Genomic DNA, 21,363 nt, shown 5'->3' with positions numbered 1-21,363 from the left:
TCGCCGCCTAGAAAGACTATACAGGAAAACTGGACTCACTGGCTTTTAAAGAACATTTGTTCAACTACCGTACAGCACTCAACGATACAAGATCCTCTTATTTCTCCTCTACCATTAGGAATTCCACATGCAGGCCCAAATCACTCTTTGCTATGGTTAACAAACTCACTAATCCACTACAACATGTTATTTCGGGCTCTGGGGTGCTTGTGAATAGCTTGTCCCAATTCTTTTCAGACAAATTGAAGTCAATCACTGAATCCATCACCAAGGACACCCCTCATACAAGTGACTCAAATGTTCATTTGATGTTATCTGATTCAGCTCACTCAACAAACTCTCTCTCTGCTTTTACTCTTGACTACTCCTGTTGCCATAAGTAATCTAATTGTGAAGTCTAATTCCATATCCTGCCAGCTTGATCCTACACCTACTGTTTTGCTTAAGATGTGTGTCCTCGAGGTTGCACCCTTCATAACACATGTGATAAACTGTAGTTTGGCTTCTGCCATTGTCCCAGCAGAATTAAAAATGGCTGCGGTGACCCCCATTCTTAAAAAAACAGGCCTTGACCATCTAAACATGGACAATTACAGGCCATTATCTAATTTAACATTCTAAAGCAAAATCGGTGAAAAAGTTGTGGCTTCGCAATTGCGATCATATTTAGATGTTAATGGTCTTTTTGAACCTTTTCAGTAAGGATTTCGCCCATCTCATAGCACTGAAACTGCTCTTCTTCGGGTGGTTAACGACATTCTTTTGTCTGTGGATTCAGGGTTAATAAACATCTTGATGCTTCTCAATCTAAGCGCTTTTGACAAAGTTTGCCAAGAAATACTGATCTCTCGGCTTTCTGATATCTCATTTTCTGGAGCGAGATTACCATTATGAGTTGTACAGAGGCAAGAACAAAAAGACAATAAGAGAGAGAGAAAGAGAGAGTGAGGATTTGTCAAATCTGTCTTCATCTGAAACATTACAGAGCAGAGGCTAATGGACGTCACACTCCATTAAATTTGAGTTGAAACCACTGGTGAACACATGCAGGCAGATTCGTTAAACCCTTGTAGGGGATCAATATGTCAGATCCTTCAAACAGCCACCGTCTGTGTCAGGCTAACGGTCTAGGTTCATTTCATCTCCTTACAACTAAATAGGGGTATAAGAAAAAACATCACAAGCGTTTTACAGGACAGAGGGGCTACAACTGAGGAAGCAGAATCATCCAAAATTAACATTTGCCAATTACCAAATGCAAGTAAAAAAAAAAATGAAGAGAGTTACATAAAGATATAGAAGAACATCTCAGTAACACTTCATTTTACAGAGTCCTTGTTACATGTACTTACCATAGTAATAACAGTAAATTATGCATGAACATGCAACTAACCCTCAACCAAATGCTAATCCTAACCCCATAGTAAGTACATGTACAGTAGTTAATTAATATTACTCAGTACTTAAATATATAATTATACTGTAACAATGACACCTTAAAATAAAGTATAACCCTTTATTTCAAGGTGTTACAGTGTAATTTATAGTAATTACTATAGTAACTAGGCCTACATGTAACGTGTAACAAGGACACTGTAAATTTAAGTGTTATCCAGTTTATTCCTTTGACAGAAAAGCTGAATTTTCAGCAGACATTTCTCCAGTCTTCAGTGCCACATAATCCATCAGAAATCATTATGCTGATTTAGTGCTCAAAAAACATTTCTTATAATCAATGTTCAAAGTTGTGCAGATTCATATTTTTGTGGAAACCATGATTTTTAAAGATGTTTTGATTAATAGAGAAATCAAAAGGATGGCATTTATTTGAAATCTTTTTTGTAACAATGTAAAAGTCTTACAGTTACTTTACTGTCAATTTAATGAATCATTACTAAATAAAAGATTAAATTACTGACCCCAAACTAATGGTAGTGTAAGCGATTCAAATCAAGACATGAAAGCTTCAATTAAAGTGCACATTTATCACTTGCACATTGCCAATGGAAAGTTTGCAATCAAAGGTATCTAGGATGCATAAAAGTTTTATATTTAAAATAAATGAGAAACAAAATCATAACGTCTCTTTTTGTCTCTGTTTTTGTGCCAGGTGCAGTTTCACTGTGAGACAGCAAGTGACTCATCTTGCTGTGAGTGACATGAAAAATAAGACAAATATAGATTTTAGAATAATGCAAAGACAGTTTCATGTCCAGAATAATACTTATATATGGAAGGTATAGTTTCTCAACTCACCCAGGTGTGGCAAAAAGTTAATTTTAGGCTCTAATCTTCTGTCAACAGCTGTGAATGATGGGTCACTGGAGGCAATTGTATTTCGGATGAACGAGTTTCAAAGCCTTAGCCTTAAACTGCAAAAACTATTTTTTTACATTTACCCCAAAGAGAACAGCAAGCACTATGGCATTACAAAACCACGTTTGCCGAAAGACTTGAAAATCAATTCATATTCAATAGTGTGGCGGGTGCCATTCGGAACAAGCCAGGCGCATTTAAATAAGCTAGGCCTATTTTCCTTGGTATTCCTCGCCACGCTTTCCTGCTTCTGTCACTTGACATATTCTCTCTAATTCCTATTCCTCTTTTATAAGTAAGAGAGTGAGTGAGTTGTTCAACAAAGCTTGGGCACCTCACGTATTTCAAGATTTCTGTGTGAAAATCCCTGCTGAAGTTAGCAGCATTTGAGGTACTTCCATCGCATATTTCAAACAACATATTTCCAATCAAATATTTAGTCAGAATGGAATGATGAAATCCCACATCAAAGCAGCTTGTCACTTTTCATGTGCGCTCACGTTCCAGCTTGTTTTCCCAATGGGAAGCGGAGAAAGGTAAACAAGAGCCGGTATTGGTTTTAAAATAAACAAACCCTGACTCCAGGAACAATTTTCGATTACAGTAGTTAAATTTAAGTGCCGTACTGAGCCCTGAAATAAGCACTTGAAGTTGCATCCCTTTTGGTCACCAGTCAGAAATGGCAGTTAGCCAAAACCCGCAAATGGGGGAATGAATACATCTGAAACAGTACAGACTGCGTTATTTAATACATGTTATGTTCCACATAGAGCACGGTGGGCATATAGGCCATACAGACACACAATGCCTTCTGACAGACTCTCCAATACACCCTTAACCCCTTAGCTGTCACCCCCCTTTTTGAGAATGTACATTAAAATGCACTATTCAAGCTTAAATGGTTGTAATTCAAGAATGCTTTGGAGTATAGACCTAAGTTTGGTCTTGTTTTAAAGGGGAAAAATAGCAGATTATTGCTGAAGTGAAAGCACTTCAAAAAATTAAAGTATGAAAAAGTTATGGAAGTTTAATTTACATTAAATTAAATATGATTTATTTAATATTTTTCTTTTATATAAAATATATATTTTACAAAATATGTTTTACAAAAAAATTACTATAAAATGAAAGCCATATATCTAACCAAGTTGTGTTCCAAATTTGAAGTTGATATCACAAAAATTGAAGTTCCCATGAGATTTTGTTTAGGCGTATTACCAAAAATAGCCACCGGGTGTCATTGAATTCCATTGAATTGAACTGTATGCATTCTAACATAACAAATTAATAAATTTCTGTCCAAATATCACTTCTGTCACTAAATATGGAACCTTGAGACTCAGACCTTTCTGACAATATGTGTTTTGTCAAGATTATAACATATTTTTATCATAAATTATGAAACATAATTATGCCCAAAAGGGGAGGAGCCTGATAAAATAATTTAGAGAACCGTTTCTATGGTAACACAATGTCCAATTTCAAAACAGTTTTCACAGGATGAATTCTGAGATCGTAAGCTTTCAAATGATACCTAATTTATGATAACTACTAAAATATGTAATGTAATAAAAAAAGGCGATAAAAAAATATAATATAATATTTTAGAGGATAATATATGTGATATACTTTTTAGAAGATAATATTATTTTATATTTTTTTATTGACAAATACTAGATTAAATGTTTTATTATGAACTTTTAGCATGAAAACCAAAGTTTCAATTATTAAAAGTGTGTGCATCGACTTTTTGTGACAAACGTCAGAAACGCCTGTTATGATGTAGATTTTTTGAGGTGCGCTCTTGTCATAAATTCATCTATTACTGTTCCTGCATAAATTGTAACAAAAAACAGTGCTGAAATATCTGTTAAGGAGTCTTAGACCTTTCCAACAATATATAGTTTGTCATGATTAAATTAGGATTTAATTGTAATATAGTGACGTAAACTTAGGCGTCCCGTATACGTTAATAAAGCTCCAGAGAATTGAAGCAGGAAAAATAGCTCTTCAAACACAAGAACAGAGAGTATTAATATCAGATAAAATTTCAATCAAAAGTTTGGACATAATTTGCTGCATTTTTTTGTGAGCTTGAATCTCTCTCTTTCTCTCTCTATATATACACACAGGGCTTGACATTAACTTTTTAGCTAAACAGCCACTGTGACTAGTGGTTTTCCAAAGTAACTAGCCACTAAGCATCGATAGATACCATGGGGAAAAACTGCCATATATATTTTTTTTATATTATCTCATAATTTGGCAGCCGGTACATTAGGCTCGCTGTCAGAGAGATGAGAGAGAGAACGAGCAGCTGGTATTGTGTATCATGCGGTTTCAGATAGTTCAGTATCAATATGTATTGAAAAATCTAAATTTTTGACAACACTAGATTGCACTTAGTACAGTATATTATTTCAGATGCCTTTTTAAAAGACTACAATTGAAAATGTATATTATATAAAATTCAACCCCCCAAAGTGGCTAGTAAAAGTGACTGCGTTACACGCCACCGTTGAAATCCACCTGCATTTGGCGGTTGTTAATGTCAAATATGGTGAATAATAGAGATGGTGGTCTAGTGGGTTAAACCACTGAACTGGTAAATCAAAGGTTGCTGGTTCAATCCCAGCAGTCACCACCAGTGTGTCCTTGAGCAAGACACTTTACTCCACGCTGCTCCAGGGGGATTGTCCCTGTAATAAGTGCACTGTAAGTCGCTTTGGATAAAAGCGTCTGCCAAATGCATAAATGTAAATGTAAATGTAAATATATATATATATATATATATATATATATATATATATTACACACACACATTGATGAGCCAAAATATTATGACCAGTCACAGGTGTGACCACTCCACTGTGCTGGATATTGGACTTCCTCACTGATAGACCCCAGAAAGTACAAGTTGAGAACAAAACCTCTGAAACCATCATCCTGAACACCGGGGTCCCCCAAGGTTGTGTCTTGTGCCCACTGTTGTTCACCCTGATGACACACAATACTGTTGCGCCAGATACAATTCGAACCACATCGTTCGCAGACAACAACAGTGGTGGGCCTCATCAGCAATGATGATGAATCGGCCTACAGAGAAGAACTTAACCAGCTAGTCATCTGGGGCCGGTTTCACAAAGATAGACTTTGACTATGGCTTAGATATAGTAGATAGTCAGACTTCAGATAGACATCTAAATAAGGTAAGGTGTCTCATTTTTTTGGTCAGTCTTTATTTTTGTGAAACAGTCTAACTTGCATTAGACTAGTCTATGAGCAAATTTTAGACTTGTCTAACACTATAGACCGGTCTAAAATAGCTTTGTGAAATCGCCCCTGGTGTGATAAACTACAGTACCATTCACTGAACTTCAACAAGACTAAATAGATCAGGAGGAAGCATACGGTTCATTTCCCACTCATAATCAATGGCAGCACTGTGGAGTCAGTGAGAAGTACCAAGTTCTTGGGGGTGCATAACTGAGGACTTGTCATGGTCATGGACGACTAATACCACATCACTGGTCAAGAGGGCTCAGCTTTTTATAGAGGCACGATAGAGAGCATTTTAACCAGCAACCTCCCAATCTGGTATAACAGCTGCATGGCCACAGACTAGAAGTCCCTCCAGAGAGTGGTGAGGACAGCAGAAAAAAATAATCTGCTCGCTGCCTTAACAGAGCCACCAAAATAATCAGAGACTCCACCCACCCCGCCCATGGTCTGTTAACCATTCTGCCTTCTGGCAAATGCATGCATGCGATGCAAGACTGCCAGACTTAGTAATAGCTTCTTCCCACAGGCCATTAGAATACTTAACTCACATTAACAATACACAGATATGCTGGCTGTTGGACTGTCAATACATGTACACAGAAAGACTGAATCACATATTCTGCTATCCCTATGTGCAATGTACTACTAAATGCACTATACCCACTGTGTATAGTATTTATATAATTTTTGTATATTTTCAGAATATATTTAGTTTTGATTTTCTTATAAGTTGATTTGTTATTTGGTATATCTATAGTGTATGTTATGTCCACCTGTTGTCCTGCTTGTACTACCCTTATTTTGTTTTCTTATTTATGCTTGTACTTACTTTGCACATTTGAGCTTGGAGAAAAGCATTTTTGTTCTACTGCACACTATTGTTGTATGGTTGTAATGACAATAAAGAACTTGAACTTGTAAAGAGAATATCGTTGATCATTTCCTAACAAGGCCACATATTAAGATCTGGGAAGATTAGACGGTAAGCAGAACAATCAGTACTCATGCAGAAGAAATGGGCAGGAATATAGATGTGAGCGACTAGGGCCAAACTGTTATGGCAAGGCGACTGTGTCAGAGCATCTCTGAAACGTCAAGGCTTGAGGGTTGCTCCCGGTCAGCAGTGGTTGCTCCCGGTCAGCATATAATGTGAAAATACATATGAAGAGTTCATTGGCAAAAGTCACTTCGAAAAGACGCGCTAGCTGAGAGGATATTCGTTAAAGCTGACTAAAATCGTTCAAGGATGGATAATTTTGACGAACTTGATGAACCTGTAATATCTTCTTTGGGGCTTCAAAGGAAAACAAAAGCTGAAACTTTTTCATGGAACCTTGCTAAAGCAGCACGTTACAGTGGTGAGAGAAAAGTTCCATGTATTGCGTGTAATCATAACAACAAAGTTTGTCAGACGTCCATGTCAGCTGAGGAGATTAACGTTACAACGATTAACCAAGTGTTTTATTATATATCATAGAAATTACTTGGTTTTGTTTAACTCTGAAACTTGAAATGTGGAGTTATCTGCTTTTGCCAAAAAATGACTGTGTGACATAACTATGTGCTGTTGCTAAAAAAGTAACTTTTAATATATATAAAAATACTTTCAAAGAACTTTAATTTTGTGAGTGACCTGTATTTTTTTGAGTTATTATAACTTAATCAAAGCAACCCAACTGCATTTTGAGTGATGTTACTTGAAATGAAAAAAAAAAAACATGATTTATGAAAATTAACAAAAACAGAGTTATCTATTTTTGAAAAACTAACTCAGAGACAACATAGATAGATAGATAGATAGAAGAATGTGTCCAATCTTTTGACTTATACTTTACGAAAAAGCCTTTTGATGGGTTCTATCTATGGTGGAACACCGATGCACTTCTAGAACAGCTGTCGCGGTCAGACACATCATTGTGATGGAGATTAACTCGCACACACAGAGCCCGGAAGCGTTCTGTCTGAGACAGACCTGAGGAATGGTGGCAACTGGGGCTGAGTGTTGACAGGAGAATATGTGTATTCATAGACATGAACAAATGCCTAGGAAGATATAAAAAGTTGCAGTCAACTTTAACTTTCTTTGTGCACGCTGTCTTCTGCATTAGACTGACAAATGTCACAGTTTGATGAATACTGAATGCACAATGTAATAAGATACGTTTTGTTACTTGTTTACACTATCAACCAAGGAAGCTTTTACTTTTACTTGAATAACTTGAAATATATTTTGGGAGAATTGTATGAAACATTCGCACTGCTAAATCAGTCTTGGGGAAATTGAGAGACAATCTGAAAGTAGACAATTGACTGCATTTCCGTTCTTGTGATAATATTTCACCCTATCCCAAAACAAACCGTTGAATACAGTGACTTCGTTAGGAAGGTGTAAAAATAGCTTTTGTGTCCTTGTCAGAATCGGTGAATAAATTTTTGCAGGACGCTCTGAACCAGATGAAATTAGATGTCTTCTACTTCTGTATATGGTGCAGGAGAAGGGGGCGAGGTTTTTTTTGTGGATGAGCCTGTGCGATCAGGGAAGGTCCGTTATATCATTAGAGAGGCCACAACAAAAGACAGATTCCTATCCATTCTCATGTTCCAAATCATCCCAGGGCCCTGAGCTACAAACGGCTAATTAGCTCATAATTCCTATCTTTTCTGGGGCCAGACTCATGAGTCCTGTGACGCAAGCATTGGGCCTCGCTTCAGGGCACTTCAACAAAGCAGAACCACGGATGCTCACTTTGAAGCAGATAAATGTACAGAACAGAAGCACACAGGTGATTGATGAGAAGGCCACCCTGGAAAATAACATGTTCTCTAATGTCGCTTTTGTCAACCAAATGAGTCCTGACCAGAGAAGGTCAACTCTACAGTAAAATTAGTTTATGAAATTACCCAAAGGTTCTGTGGGGTAATGAAAAATTGAAAACTGAAACAAGAGTCTGTGACTGTACAATTCAAGATGTTACGATGTTTAAATGTCAACAAATACATCAACATCTACAAAACATGAGAAAGGGCTAAACTATATTTGATTGTTTTCAGGGCCTAGTATCTAGTAGGCTAGCATTTTTGAAAGTCAATTTCTGCAAATACCTATGGGAACCTGTACCTATATATATATATATATAAAAAGTCTCATTCTATTAAGTTACATATAAGCAATAAAGTTCCAATTTGGGGAAATAAAGTCACAATTGTGAGAGATCGTCACAGTTTAGAGAAATCATGCTACGATTGTGAGAAATAGTAACAAAAGTGAGATCTAAAATCACAATTGTGAGATAATAAAGTGCCATTGTGAGATATAAAGCTACAATTATGACACAAAAGGTCACAATTATAAGAAATAAAGTCATAATTACCATATTATTGTTTTACAGCAGAAACAGTGTTTCATACATATCATAAAGTTTTAGCTACAAAGGAAAAACTATTGAACATTGCATTATTGGCCAAGAAACAAAAAAGTTTCAGTTCATTAAATGCGCATTGACCTTTGGGACATGTTGTAATGCTATGTGGTAAGTTGATACAATGGAATCTGCCATTAAACAATCTATTATTGGCATTTCAACAAAATGTAAACATTTATAACATTTAAAAACATTTGAGCTGACATTTATGAAAAGGATTTAATAATTTACGTTTGTTGAATGCTCTAAAAATAAACTTCCAATCCAATTTAAGAGGATTTTGAACTTACAAAACCACTTATGGAGAGAAAACACATTTGTCTAATTAAAAACCCTCTGGTTACAGCCCTTGTGACAACTGACCCATGTGTTGCGGTCTCCTCTGTCTTTAGATTCAGTTTATATTTCATGTACTGTAGTGAGAGTTACCTTCCAATATTTAAAAAGATAACTATCAACAAACTAAAGGCTTTGTTTTATTCTTATCTGTGAAACCGAATGGGCTAAAAGAGCAATGAGCCACTGAGCACTACACACACACGTCGCTTGCAGAAGATTTCTGACCCTTCTAAATGAAAAGAGGCGGAGAAAATAGATATTGCTTGAAGAAGCATCGACTATACATACAGCTTCTGCCATGCTTTGATATTGCCTTTGCAAAGCATCAATACAACAGACTCTCTCTTATATCTTACAGTTTACTCAATAGATTTCTGTAACTTGAGTAATGCGTTGGCACGAAGTTCTCCAAAGTCTTCAGTTCTTACCAAAGACTTTAGATATACAAAGACAGTGCACTCATATACTCATACACATTCATACATCTCGTACATTTCATTTGTACAGAGAGTCTGGCCACTCTCCATTGACAAGCATTAACTTCCTTGAAGGCAGGTACTCTGTTGAAGTTTAAAACTATTGGATCTGCCCAGAGCCACTCTGGATTTGCCATAACCAATCACTAACATTTGGTCGTGACCTAACCCTACAACTCAAACTAGCGCACGACCTCAACGTCATCGTTCTCAGCCACTCCCTCTGTTCGCTGATTGGACCGGTAAAAATTTGGCCGGAGAAAACCCACGAATATACCGCAAACCCAGACGGAGTACTGAAGGAAAATGAAAATTGAGCAGAACTACGTAGGAGGGCGGAGCCAATAAAGTTATTGTAATAAAAACAGCCCGTACATGCTGGCTGGCCCAGCCTGAAAAATTCTGTATTTTATCCTTGTTTGAGCATTTAGAAACAAAGTTTATGAGACTGTTGTTGTCAGATTTCATTGAAGATTTCAGACTTCAAACTTGTTTGCAAGGCTCAGACTAGGTGCGTCAATTACAAGATAATTCTCTTCCTAACTACCAACAATACCACAACATCTCACACAAACTGATGCACAAAGCAACAGGAGACTAGGCTATTCTTGATAATGTCATAAAACAACATGGAGGGAAAACTTCAAGAACATTAAAAAAAGTACATCAACCAACACAGAAGTCTTTTAATGTGCTCTTAGTTACTCCCCAACACTGTTGAGAGATAAGATATTCACCTTAATTTTGGCTGCTGTGAACTGTAATTTTTATTTAGTGCTTTATGCGTTCTGTATTTCATCTCCCTGAGATGCTAAGAACAGAAATTATCATAAAAGCACACTTAAGACTGCTATTTTTCCCTTCCGACAGACCAATTGACCCAACTACTCTTCGTAGCAATCCAAGTGAGAAAATAAATTCAGAAAAAATTGCCCAAAAGCCCTCGTTTAGCGACTGCAAGACATTAACATGACAAACAAATAGTCCAAAAAGTTCATAACAGCCACAAGAGGCTCCTGATAAACAAACAAACAGAAGAATGTGATAATTTGCTTCCTTGGCTACTAATGGTACTGAATCATATCCAATAATGATTCTACCTCATTGGTGGGCTCTGTAGGGATTACAGAATTCCTTTTGAGACATGCAAATTTCATGACAAATAATACAAGTGACATAGCTAGTGGGGACAGGCATGGATGTGTGCCTCCTGAATCATTTCTGTTTTGTCTACCTCCACCATATGTGTGCCATCATAGCCAAGCTGTTGCTAGATGATGTGGGCGTCATCCATATTTTGAACATATGCTGGATTCATTCTATACATCTTTTCAGCTGATCTTTGTAGTGATCGTTAACCTGAAAATTGCATGATGGTAAAGATGTTCTCATCCAGTCTAAAGTTCACATCTACACTACTGTCTTCATGTTCCTTGGGGCAAGTTATGCAATACACAGTCTTAATAGCAAAGATGCCAGCATGCAGTCCTGACTCATCTGGAAGTGACTCATAATTTAACTAAGATACAACAGAGTTTCAGCAGAAAACCCTACAGCAGTTCCCTGTTCCCCATGTCAAATGCTGTGGAAAGGTCAGCCAAGGGACAAAAACACTTCTGGAGTTATTGTGCCACGAAAATCACGAATGCACTGTTCAACAAAACTTTCACTTCTGCCATGATACTGCCAATGCCTTTTATTGTACATAAAGCGTTATATTTCACATTTTCCCCCAATGGGGTCCAATGTTGTTTTGGCTCCCAATGAGTTGTCTGGACAAAAACAGTTGAAACATTCTTCAAAACATCTTATTTCGTGTTCCACAGAATAAAGTGCATCATGCGGGTTTAGAACAACCCGAGGGTGAGTGAATTATGTCAAGTTTATCATTTTTGGGTGACCTAGACGTGCCAGATCATGCCTCATAATAGCTAGACTTGAGCATTTCAGCAACATTAAGACTAATATCTCACTAGAACACAAATATTAGGTGACTCATTCAATTTGTTATAGAAAATTGTATTTTTAACAATAATATATAAACCTTTCAAGACAAACCTACCATGACCTCTGGGATTAAGCCATGATATATCGTATGCTGCAGTAGGAGGAAATTCATTTTTTCAACACTGTTTGAATTGCGAATTATATGTCAGTCTACCTACACTCTCTAACACTTGTCGATTGTATACCTAAATGTTTTCCAATACACTTCAAATACTTTTCTGTAAAACAAAATCTGTACTGCTGTGATTCATCAGGGAGTGGGTTTGTTCAGTTCATGGCTTAAAACTCTTTGTTGAAAGTCTCATTCTTTTTTTTCTTTTTTTCATGGAAATAAATGTGACAAAATACATTCCGGAACCAAGGCCGCTTAAAAAGTGGACAGTCACTGTTGTGCTCTATAGCAATTTAATCCTTCACTCAGCACTAAAAAATATTAGATGTTAGATTTACATCAAAATGCCATGTCAAATGGTTCTCCGCAACTATGATGGCCATGCTTTTTATTAAATTGTACTCACTTGATCCAAGTAAATTCACCTAAAGGGTTGTAATAAATGACATCTGAAGGTGATCATTTGATCACAACACAGATGCATTCAACTTACGGCTGTGTACAAATAATAAAGCTTGAGTAGTAAAGTGGTTACTTTAGTAAAGTGGTTCCTAAAAAGACAGTACAGTATATTTATTAATTCCTCCTTGAGCCTTGCTAAAAGGCACACACCACTCCTACACCACCAGCACTGACACAAAATGGGCAGTACTGATATAAAATAAATGCTGTGTAATGTAGTTATTTATCCAAATCTAGGTAACCAATTAACTGAGCCTAATCTCTCCAATGGAAAGGCCTGCTGAAAAACTAGTTTGAGTTCTGACCGTGCTCCTTTCCTGATCCCATTCCCTATCGCTTCCGGTCTCTCCTTCAATCAAGCCCCAAAATATAATTGATATACAAAAACCAACTCCACTTAATAAAATACATTACTTTGAGGGATGGCAATAGACTAGATTGTGTTGCAGCAAAACTTCTCAACTGTTGGTTGCATGAGCGAGCGTCACTTTTCACAAACCCTTGTGTTTCTCCTCTACGTTCTTGTGAGACTCAATCCCCATTGAAATCAATAAATCATGGTGTGCCGGCACCCTAACTCTGTTTCTCCATGAAAACCTTTGTATTAATGAGGTCATTTCAATAAAGCTTAATTTATTAAATCTAACAATGCTGATTTTTCTTCTTTTTTTTTTTTTACTGTGGAAAAATGTAAATGCTGTGGCAAGTCCTAAATTTTTGGTGAAACAGAAAGAATACCTTATTATACTGCCTCTCTTATCTCATGCATCTTGAATCTCTCTAAACCTTCAAGTTTTAGGCTGGGTCCTAAACCTATCCAAAAAAGCCTTGCTACTGGCTCAAACATACCTTTCTTTCACACTGCCATTTTTCACAGGCACAAGACAAGGAAGGAGCCGTGTCATTTAAACTTTACAGTGTCTTGAATCTTTTTTTTCCCGCACATCAAAAGCCTTTATTCTCGCAAAATGATTTCTCCTGCACTCCTTGCATCCGAGAAGGCCTTTCTTCCACCCTACTCTAAGCTTGTTCTGTCATCTCGTTAGGAACTGAAAAAATGCAAATGAGAGACAAACCACAGGAGCACCTGCTGCGTGCCTCTGAAGACCTGGAAAATGAACTGACTTAGTAGAGGCTCGGGGTTGTCACCAAAACCTACACAGTGCTTTTTAAAATCATTTGGCCTTTTGCCGACATCTTTATAGTGGGGATGGCTGTTGAGCAAAATAAAGAAAAAAACAACTCTCTTACAAACTTCACAGCAACTGTTTAAACAATTCTGCAAGCAATTTAAGACAAGCTCTGTTGTTGCTGTTTTTTTACGGTGCTTTATGGTTGCCTATTTCTCGATAGATTCGTGGGTTACTTTGAGCTGCTAAGAGCACACCAACCCAACACAAAACCACAAAAATTATAAGAGCCAGTTGGTTGTTTATACAACCATAGCATAGATGCCCTTGATCTCAGCCTGCCTGGGTATATAGGATAGGGGTACCCCTTGCCTAAAATAAGACCAAGGGTACACATGGAGATGATTTGGGGTTTTCTTTAGAGAGACTTGGACTGGAGAATTAAGCCTGAAGTGCTGCAATCGGTGTGATCCAATGGAAAGCACATAATATTGCGTGCAGCTACAGATTGTCCTTCTTACTTCCTTTACCACACAGTTTGATCTGTTACTACTGAGAGCTCGCTGCTGGCGTAAGGTCCCGCTCTTTTCATTCCCTCATGCATTTAACTTATTACAGGGCACTGTTTCCTCCTGAGGTTTATCCATTGAGGCTTTCAGTATAATCACTACCCTGGCCTGTAATGTTCAGAGGGCCCATACCAAAAATACATCATTACCGTGCATAGAGGACTAGCTATTTTTTGCCAGTGTACATGTTGAACATGTTGCTTGCTTGCACACTTCAGTTTATGTATTTCAATATACATATATCAGGTAGAAATGCATAAAATATACTATTTATCTATTATATATTACATCTACAGGGTTCTCACCTTTTTGTTTACTTCCCAAAATATGAGTTAATATAAATGGTTGCTATTCCCCTGTTCAGATGCCAGAGTCAGAAAGGACAATGTTTTCAAGCTTTTACCAAAGCCTTTAGAGTTACACATGTTTGCCACCATAATGGATCTCATTACAGAGCACTAACCATGTGCCTGACCCTGCATCCAGATTGCTGCTCGTGTCATTTAGATAGGCTACAGGGTCAGGATGAAGCACAAGCCCTGCAAGGTATTTGTTTCAGGGAGATGAGCCGCGTTGGGTGCCAATGAGAAACAGCACCTTAAAGGTCTGCCTATCTGACACTCTATATATCTAGAGACAGCATCCAGGGCTTCTTTCGAATGGGTTACAATATAGGAGTGTGAAGAGAGTGATGAGACTCCATCGTATTCTATTCCTCCCTGGTGCTTTTCTCTACTCTGGGCTGGACACAATCAAAAACAGTGTGATAGCTTGGTACAAAGATACATCAGTGTTGTTGTTGGGCAGCTACTCCTGACTCAAAACTTTTAACTAGATTTCCTGCTGTATTGTGCACCTTGACTTCCAGGTTGAGAGAAAATCTAATTAGGTAGCCTAATATACGTTAAAAAAAAACACAGTTTTAGCAGGTGCTTAGTTCTCCACATCTTATTCTCCTGCCTCACTGTGCCAAATCTATTCTCATCAACACCTCTGCCACCTCTCCACAGACTCGTTCCTGAAATAAACTCCTCGTCCCAAATCCCAAACTCCAGATGCCTGGGAATGGACTTGAGGTCATGAGAATCCAGAACGGCAGCTAAAAGTAGGACATGAACCAAACTAAAGGCCCCGAACAGCTACGTTTTCCTTGCGGAAATGCACAAGGGAGCTGATTCCAACTGACAGGTACAATTATTGGGAGTTTTTATCCAGAAAAATCACCTGATCTACTGAAGCTGTAAATCAATCCACAGTACATTATTCCAGAGAGACATGAGCAAGAGAAATGCTATTGATTTAATGTTTACCAGTTCTCTAAATGCTGTTGCCCTTTTTAGTCTCCAAGGCTGTGCTTTCATACTCATCCCTTTCTCTTGATTACTCTGCAATGGGCCTGTGTTGGCTCTCAGCCACCTTGCATTGGATGTCAATCGCTGGCCCACTCCACTCATTCTTAAGTCTTTCTGGGTAATTAGAAGTGAGAGCCAGTAAGTGAGCACATTGGTCAAATTGACATTGTGAATGATGGACAGGCTCAAGACAGCAGATGTGGCTGGCTCTCTTTGGCTCAGTTGAGGATGTGCCACTCAGGGCTTGTGAGCTAATATGTGGTGTGTACTATAATGAGTATGGCACGGGTGAGGGTGGCAGGCAGTGGAGCTCATGCGCTGCTACGTGCATCTGTTGACGAGTCCAGCTGGTGCTCTCGCTTAAGACCAGTGGTTTGACCAGAGTCATTGTTTGACCAGAGATGATCTTATTATTGGGAGATTTGAGGGTCCATGGCTCTACCAATGGAAAAAGTGTAACGACTAACTTAAATCACGTTTTTTTAGACAACCAATCACATTACAGCCTTGACGTCATAGAATTTCGTTTAAAGTTGTGTGACAGTCAATCACTGTTTCTCTTATAAAACCTTTTTCTACTTGGAGTAAACTCTAAAAATAGATCAATCCAAAACGAATGTTTAAGAGCAAACATGTTTAAGATTAGCCGATGGGCTGTCGATTCATTAAATGAGAATCTGTTTACGCTGTCCTCCATTGATATCCATTAAAAAAAGGCCTCTGGTCTCTTTTCCTTGCGTACCACAGCGATACTCTTTTTTAAGCTGGCAGGCTTGCCTTCAAGTGGTTTTGGTTCGACTCAAGAGGATTTCAAAACAGAAATTAACCTGTAATGCAGAATAGAAAGGCAAGAAAAATATATTTGCAGCATGTTTCACAACTTATAAAAAAGAAGGGACATTTTTCATGCACACCACATAGAATCTAATGTATTTTACCTATTTTGGTGATTCTCACAGAGGTGAACATTTCATCATTGATTAATCAATCTAATAATCAAAGTTTTTTTTTTTTTTTTTACAATGTGACACTATTTTAAGCATGTGAGAATTAAGCATGTTACACTCCAATTCCCATTACTGTAAAAAAAAAATAAATAATAAGATTAATAAGATATGAATGTAGAAGTAATTATACATGGTACAATTTGTTGTAGTGTCTTTAATTATTTAAAAAATAATTTAGTTTAATTCTAAAAACTCTTTGAAACACGATTACTTTACTGATACTGTTTTAACCTGTATAAGTAAAAAGAAAATGTGTAACCTATAATATAGATAATACCAGATACTAATGAGTTAAAGTGTACTAATACTAATGAGTTAAACTGACAGATAAAGTGTGATTAAATATAGTGTTACCATGCAAAAATATGCTAAAAGATCCTACAAGTAGATTACAATTTCTTCGTGCAAAATGATGAAATATGACTTGGACATTTTTTATACAGTTTTTTATAATTATGATGATGTTCTAAGTGCAGTGACCGAGAGGGGACACGTTCGGTTCACGAGTGTTGTCGTGCCCACGACATATCAACTCGTGGGATCGTGATAATATTATGTTGTGGCCACATTTTGCCAAGGTAACGACATCTTTAAGTCATAGACCTCAAGATCCTATGTTGAGGGAAAGGCATATTTTTCTCAGAGCCACGACTTCATATGTTGAGGGAACAACATCTATTTCTCATGGCCATAGCAACCTAGCCTTGTCCTACCAGACTCTCGTACATTTCATTTGTACAGAGAGTCTAGCCACTCTCCATTGACAAGCATTAACTTCCTTGAAGGCAGGTACTCTGTTGAAGTTTAAAACTATTGGATCTGCCCAGAGCCACTCTGGATTTGCCATAACCAATCACTAACATTTGGTCGTGACGTAACCCTACAACTCGAACTAGTGCACGACCTCAACGTCATCGTTCTCAGCCACTCCCTCTGTTGGCCGGAGAAAACCCGCGAATATACCGCAAACCCAGACGACGTACTGAAGGAAAATGAAAATTGAGCAGAAGTACGTAGGAGGGCAGAACCAGGCTAATAGCAACCTGGAATTATCAGAAATGGATAGGCCTATGACCACAAGGTCACGGCATAAAGATATCGTTACCTCGATAACGACTTATCACATTCCCAAGTTAAAATGATGTTCCCAAGAAATATAATCTTGTGGTCACAACATATCACGTTCCCATGACTTAATATCTCGTGGCCACGACAAAAGTGAACCGAACATGTCCCCTCCTGGTCACCTTATCCAAGAGATGCATTGTTCAAGGGGAGGGATGCTGACAGAGCTCCACTGTGTCACATGGGGTTTGCAGTCACTATTGACCCATTCTGTACAGTCTGAGCAACAGTCTTAAAAACCAATCATCGTGCCACACGCCCATCTGCTCCATCACAACGCTCTCCCTTAACACCCGTCCACTCCAGCACAACAATACTCCACCATCTGTGCCATCACCCATGGCTTTTAGATCTCTAAAAGCATTGTCTGCGCCTGTCAGGTGTTGCTGTCCCAATAACACACAGAGCAATAGCAGCCTCCCTGGAGGTGGCCATGACTCCTTAAGTCTTCATTCAAGCATGAATGGTCTGGAGTGCCAAGTTAATAACAGTGCTATATGGTTGTGGTTTCGTCATATGGACACTGCAAGAAAGGGCGGGGTGGGAGATGTCATTTGGAAGAAGTGTTTCTGTAAGTGTCATGTTATTATCAGCTGCTGTCACAGAGAGCTGTAATTCATCAGAGATCCTCTGCAGAGTGTCTATGCCACATTTAATGATCAGAGGTTTGATGACATGCAGTCTCACACGCTGGCAGACATCAACCGCTTCATTATATGCACGGACCAACTGCTCAGTAGCGTCACATTAGATTTGTGAGGGTCATTTAAAAAGGTGGCTCTTACAGAGCCTTTAAACTCGCTGCCATTCATTTGCAAGTTTAAATGAAAAACTTATTGGACAAGGCTGAAAGTTTCTATTACAAGAGGGTATTGATCACTTGTGGTCAAATTTGACTTTATTTAAATAACTTCTTGTAGTAGAAACTTTTAGCAGCATCTTTATGAGCACTATGTTCATGCCAAAAAATGTCTTGAAAAGTTACTGGATATGAAAGATAAAAGGATATTGATTGGGAAAATCAATTCCTTAGAAAAGAAAATCAATACAAAAGAACAACTTAACAAGCAAGTATTGGAGTACTCTTGTTAAATTAAATTACAAGCATCTGTTGCAACAGTAATGTATATTTAAGCAACATGCGCACACAAATATGATTGTCAGATCACAACCTCATGCAGGGAGGGATACAGACCACCTGGGACTTTTGAGCCAACAGAATTTTAGAAACTAAAAAAAAAAAAGTATAGTTTATTAAGCATGTCTATTAATGTTCCTGTCTATGAACATGTCTAAATTAGGTCAGTCAAACTGAATTGCACATTCTCCAAACTACTCTTTATCAAATTGATCGAAACTTGCACAAAACTTTTCCCCACAGGAAACCCAGTCTTGTTTTTCTATAGTAGGCTACACAGTGGGTGTTATATATATACTGTATGTATATATATATATATATATATATATATATATATATATGTGTGTGTGTGTGTGTGTGTGTGTGTGTGTGTGTGTGTGTGTGTGTGTGTGTGTGTATAGGTGACCGCCCCTGTTTCATAGATGAATATGTGGATACAAAAGGATTTTAAAAACGTTCTGGGGAAGATTGAATGCTAAACTATTAAACTGAGTGAGCAACATTTTTCTCCCCCTTTTTTCAGTGTCCTTACCACATTGTTGCATTTCTTAAGGAATTGCAGGTTGGAAAAGTACAAATAAATCGTTCAACATATTGAGAAGTGGCCAAATTAGCTGATGACCCAACAAATCGTATCCAATAAGCGAACATTTCTATATTTCTTAGTCAACTTCTCTTTCAAACGAACAGATGAGCACAGTTTGCGCGCTCTCCAAAGCTCATTGCGCGTGAAAATGGCACATCAACATTATTTCTGAGACCGACCGCAGCATGAAAGTGTGTTTAAGGAAAAAAAGAACATAAGAGGTTGATTATGGCTCGGAAGACAAACACAAAAGAAAATTGTCTAACATGCACTATAATACGCATAATTTACATAATAGAGTTACTAATGTAGAAAAATAACCCACAAGTGAGCGGCTCGATATTTAAAGAGATAGTTCACATTCTGTCATCGTTTACTCACCCTCGTATTATTGCAAACCAGGGTAACCTTTTCTTCAGCGGTACATAAAAGGAAATGACAGTCTCATAATCACCATGCAATCTCATTGTATGTTAAGAAAAATGCAATTAATAGTGACCGAGGCCGTCATTCTTCTGTGTGTGACAGAAAGTCATACTAGGTCTGGAACAAAATGATGGTGAGTAAACCATTACAGGATTTTCATTTGTGCCTGAACTATTTCTATAAGTCTCTCGCGCACGATTTGGTTCTGCTGAATGAAACTTGACTTCTGTGAAGACATAATGAAGTATAATCCGTTATGTGTGTCCATTCAGACGTGTGGGAGTGTAAGTGCGAATACATTTTCGATTTCATAGACGTGTCTAATAAGTGTAATTATCAATACCTACAGGTTTTTCTTTCACGCCTTTCCCCTAAACGATAATTATTAGTCGGAAGACGGGCTTGAAAGAGCACCTACCACCCCCATATCCATCTGCTCGGCTGTAATAGATGGGGCCGCCCGAGTTTGAGATAAAAACCAAAGAACTGGAAAAAGAATCATCTCTGGGTAAATAATCCAAATGGTCCGGGCGGAATTCCACTTTCTGAGACACTTCATATTGTCCCCGCTCCCGCTGATCACAGAACGGTCTTTCTTTCCGCCGCATCCACCGTATAGATCTCCCAAATCCGGATCCCGTGCATTTAACGGTCCGTGGGAACGCGTGTCAGTCAAACTACCTCGGTGTGGTGCGCAAACACGTGAAACACATATCACATACAACGGAGTAGGCTACAGGACAGTTCATTTCCTCAGGGATCACTGTCTCCAAGCGAAATGTCATTCACATTGGTCATCACGATTTACCAAAGCTGCCTGAAAGATAAGCCGTGTAAGCATTCCCTCCCAAAAGACCAGAAGTCAAATGCCTTCGTTCAGTCCTAATCCGAAGCCCTTTGAGATCTGTGCGTGTTCTGTCAGAAAAGAGGTGCCGCGCTCTCGGCGCTGAACGAAACGGACTGATGCGCGGTAAGTGAGAGGAGAACTTGTATACTACCCGGATTGGGGGTGGGGGATGCGGGGGTACGGTCGTCCTGAAACCTATGCGTTTTTATTTTTGTTACTTCACTAGTTTACTTTAAAATAAATAAAAAATTATTAAAAAAAAAAAAGTCATTAACAAAAACTCACTTTGGTTAAAAAAAAGATAGAGACAGGTATGGTTCACAGACGTTTTTTGACGTCACCCATGCGAAAGCTTACTTCATAAGTTGAATGCGTGAAAATAGCATGTGATTTTAATGTTTTAGGATGCAATTAACTTGGGATCGATTTAATTTGATAATTTAATTTGTAACCGTGAGTCGTGACCCACAGCAGTTTTAAGAATGTATGTATTGGACCTCTACATCTGCAGTCAGTTTGGAAGTCAGATGTCCTACAATAACCATTTATCTTGCACTTGTATCTGGCTAGTGAGTGAACAACAGGCTATCCAAATACATTAAGTATTAAACAAAGATATTTTGAGAGATTTTGTGTGTGAGTGAGTGAGTGAGTGAGTGTGTGAGAGAGAGAGAGAGAGAGAGAGAGAGAGAGAGAGAGAGAGAGAGAGAGAGAGAGAGAGAGAGAGAGAGTTAAAATTCAACAAGAGCCTTTTAGTCTGCTGTCAT

At 38.1% G+C, this 21,363-nt stretch overlaps 1 protein-coding gene across 1 annotated transcript in view; it reads right to left on the bottom strand.

Annotated features, from left to right (window-relative positions):
- mmp17a (matrix metallopeptidase 17a) overlaps nt 1-20,694 on the bottom strand; it is a gene marked incomplete at its 3' end in the record, with an annotated part of 87,776 nt that extends 67,082 nt beyond the window's left edge. Inside the window, exon 1 of the mRNA XM_082140242.1 lies at nt 20,168-20,694. Within this exon, the coding sequence (XP_081996368.1) occupies nt 20,168-20,308 (141 nt within the window). The 5' untranslated portion in view covers nt 20,309-20,694. The remainder of the gene's footprint in view (nt 1-20,167) is intronic.
- Nucleotides 20,695-21,363: the final 669 nt, after the last annotated feature.

The sequence above is a fragment of the Leuciscus leuciscus genome (assembly GCF_965113295.1).
Source record: "Leuciscus leuciscus genome assembly, chromosome: 16".
NCBI classification, from domain to species: Eukaryota; Metazoa; Chordata; class Actinopteri; order Cypriniformes; family Leuciscidae; genus Leuciscus; species Leuciscus leuciscus.
This window is presented reverse-complemented; position numbering and strand designations above follow the sequence as displayed.